Source organism: Apis dorsata, unplaced genomic scaffold (assembly GCF_000469605.1).
Source record: "Apis dorsata unplaced genomic scaffold, Apis dorsata 1.3 scaffold_23, whole genome shotgun sequence".
Taxonomy (NCBI): Eukaryota; Metazoa; Arthropoda; class Insecta; order Hymenoptera; family Apidae; genus Apis; species Apis dorsata.
Window position 1 is genome coordinate 110,238 of NW_006263325.1, and position 3,310 is coordinate 113,547.

Genomic DNA, 3,310 nt, shown 5'->3' on the forward strand with positions numbered 1-3,310 from the left:
GATAAACGCATCGGGCGATTTGTATATATATATATATATTATTTTATAATTGATCGTGTGCGTTGAAGCGATTCTTTTTTTTTAATCGACTTTTAAATTAACGTGGATCGAATTATAAAAGTTAATGAAAAATTGGGGCGTTGCGTTTGATTAAATTCTTTTTAAATTGAAGCACGAAGTGTTTTGTAAAATGCTCGTTTAATTGGACGCATTTTTAATCATTCGTTAAAAGCCTCTTACGCGCGTACATCTCTCTTTCTCTCCGATTTTTATTTCAAAAAATCGATTCGAAAGGGAGCAGCGACCCTTTGAACCTTCTCGATATATTTCGTCGAACGCTTCGGCTTGCAATCGAGAATTTGAACGAGTCGACCGCCAATTATTCGAATCGAGGAAAGTTGGATCTCGCTCGTCCCTTGATATACGCCTCGTTGACCTCTCGAGATCGATTTGTCCGCACGAAAATTAACGGCAGATGCGCGTGCTCGTGAACGATCGAAACGCGATCGCCCCGTGTTTCCTCTTTTCTTCGGCCGAACGGAACCGATAGAATCCATAATGGAGCTCTCCTCTGTCACTGTTGCGCCGTTTTCGTCGGCAAATGAACGGTTTTGTAGAGCTCGGCACACAGAACATCGGCCGGCCTGCTTCGTGTTTTTCGAATGTGGTGTTGCAAGCGAACGACGATAGTCGTCCGTAACGTTCTCGATTACGCATATTCCACGAGTATACAGCGAATGTTATTAATTATTATTATTAATTAATATTAATTGTTATTATTATTAACTTCGTTATTTCGTTATATACGTTGAACGATTTTTACGCGTGCTCGAATAATCGACACCCAGCCTCGATTTCATTCTCCTTCAGATTTTTCCATTGTCACCGCTTTTCCCCCGAAACTCTGAGATATTAGGAGAGACTCGACAGCTGTGCCTGTCACAGGCCTCGAGAACCCATCGTGTAATATATTGCTCGCGAGCAAATCAATCTTAGAGCCAGAGAGAGAGAGAAAGAGAGAGAGAGAGAGAGTTCTCGTTTCGATTAATTGGAACTTCGTTTCATCTCGCGACATTTTGGAATATGGATGATATTTCTAGCAGACAATCGATGCTTTAAACGTTGTTTAACGTTTCCATTCCTTCGAGCTCGACTCGCGGGATTATCAGTTGGCAGATAATACGCGCGAATCGATTTCACGGGCCGTCGCTTTGTCACGTGAATGCGTCCTTTTCGAGGGATAATGGGATCGTCGAATGGAGGGGGAAGAAAAACTTGTAATTTGCATCGGGCTCGATAAACCGACTCGTCGATGGAATCAATTGGAATCGTTTGGAGATACGATCGTTTATAAGGGAGGATCGACGAAATGATTAATTCGTTCGATATATTAGGATTAATAAGTTAATTTAAATCTGTATTACGTATTTTTTAATAAATAATCTGATAATGATGATAATCTGATAACGATACGTCGAATATTAATTTCTTGAAAAAAAAGAAATTAATAATAAGCTTTTCGAGAAAGAAATGATTAATTCTATATATATTAGGATTAATAAGTTAATAGGTTTAAATCTGTATTTTTCAATAAATAATCTGATAATGATGAACGATACGTCGAATATTAATTTCTTGAAAAAAAAGAAATTAATAATAAGCTTTTCGAGAATAATGGACTCGATGGAATCGTTTATAAAAGAAATGATTAATTCTATATATATTAGGATTAATAACTTAATAGTTTAAATCTATATAATATTATGAAATAATAATGAATGATACGTTGAATATTAATTTCTTAAAAAAGAAAAAAAAATTAATAATTTTCGAGGGACAATGGAAGAGAAAAGAAATCTGTAATTTTCGATAAGTTGATGGAATCGGTTGGAATCGTTCGGAGAAATTTATAAGAAAGACTCTTATTATTTTTCAATAAATAACCTGATAATAATGAACGATAGATCGAATAAGTTAATTTCTTGGAAAAAAGTGGGGGATTTTTATTTAAAATTTTTATTTCCCACGAAATAAATATTCTCGAATAATCTTGAAACATACAATATAATAAAACGTGCAACGCGTATATAAGTTTGGCATGCATGGTTTCGCGATATTAAGTCGTTATTATTCCCTCCGGTTGTGCGCTGTTATTGCAATATATATATATACATTTTCCTTTTTACTGCCCAGGGCATCTGTCCAGGAAATCGATTGAGACTTCTGGTCGGCCAATATGATACAGGGGGTTGTTTGGTTGGCAGCAGGCCTGACCTAACCATTTCCGAAGACGGCATACAGAGGCATGGAAAACGGCGTAGCTGGCACGTTCAACCGAACAGGGTGAGTTATACGATCCCGTTATTAAATTCATGGGGCACAGAATATTTCTGTATTATACACGTACGCGCATGCGTCCCACGCGTCTTTCGCCAATTCAACTTTATCGTGGTTTTATTCACTTCGTGCGAATGGAAAATTTTCAATTTCGATCGAACTTGAATTGGGTGCGAATTTAAATTTTTAAAGATCGTTAATCAATCAAATTAATTTGATATTGAATCGAATTGAAAAATCGACGCTCTAGATACATGCGTATCGTTCATTTAATTATCCGTTTTCAACCTTCTCACTCAAATGTCCATATACTCAAGTATTTTTCAGTAAATAATATAATTAATATTTGACGTAGTTGGTATCCTCTCTTTGTAATTTTGTCGAAGTGAGGATATTTAAATGTTCATATTCGATTTAAATCTGTATAATATTATGTATTATGTATTTTTCGATGAAACGTGGTTAATATTTCACGTAGCTAGTATCTTCTCTCTGTAATTTTATCGAAGTGAAGATACTTATCTATATTCGATATTTTTCAATAAATAACATAGTTAATATTTCATTAGTAGCTAGTATCTTTTCTCTGTAATTTTATCGAAGTGAAGATACTTATCTATATTCGATATTTTTCAATAAATAACATAATTAATATTTTATTATTACGTAGCTAGTATCACGTATCTTCTCTCTAATTTTATCGAAGTGAAGATATTTAAGTATCTATATTCGATATTTTTCAATAAATAATATAATTAATATTTCACGTAGCTAGTATCTTCTCTCTGTAATTTTATCGAAGTGAGGATACTATTAAGTGTAATATATTCGACATTTTTCAATAAATAATATAATTAATATTTCATATAGCTAGTATCTTCTCTCTGTAATTTTATCGAAGTGAGGATACTTAAGTATCTATATTCGATATTTTTCCAATAAATAACATAATTAATATTTTACGTAGCTAGTA

General features: G+C 33.9%; 1 protein-coding gene across 1 annotated transcript in view; it reads left to right on the forward strand.

Moving 5' to 3' along the window:
- Window positions 1-3,310, forward strand: part of LOC102678231 (breast cancer anti-estrogen resistance protein 1) — a 116,733-nt gene that overhangs the window by 72,546 nt on the left and 40,877 nt on the right. The window contains exon 3 of the mRNA XM_006607923.2: window positions 2,194-2,343. Coding sequence (XP_006607986.1) covers window positions 2,194-2,343 — 150 coding nt within the window. The remainder of the gene's footprint in view (window positions 1-2,193; window positions 2,344-3,310) is intronic.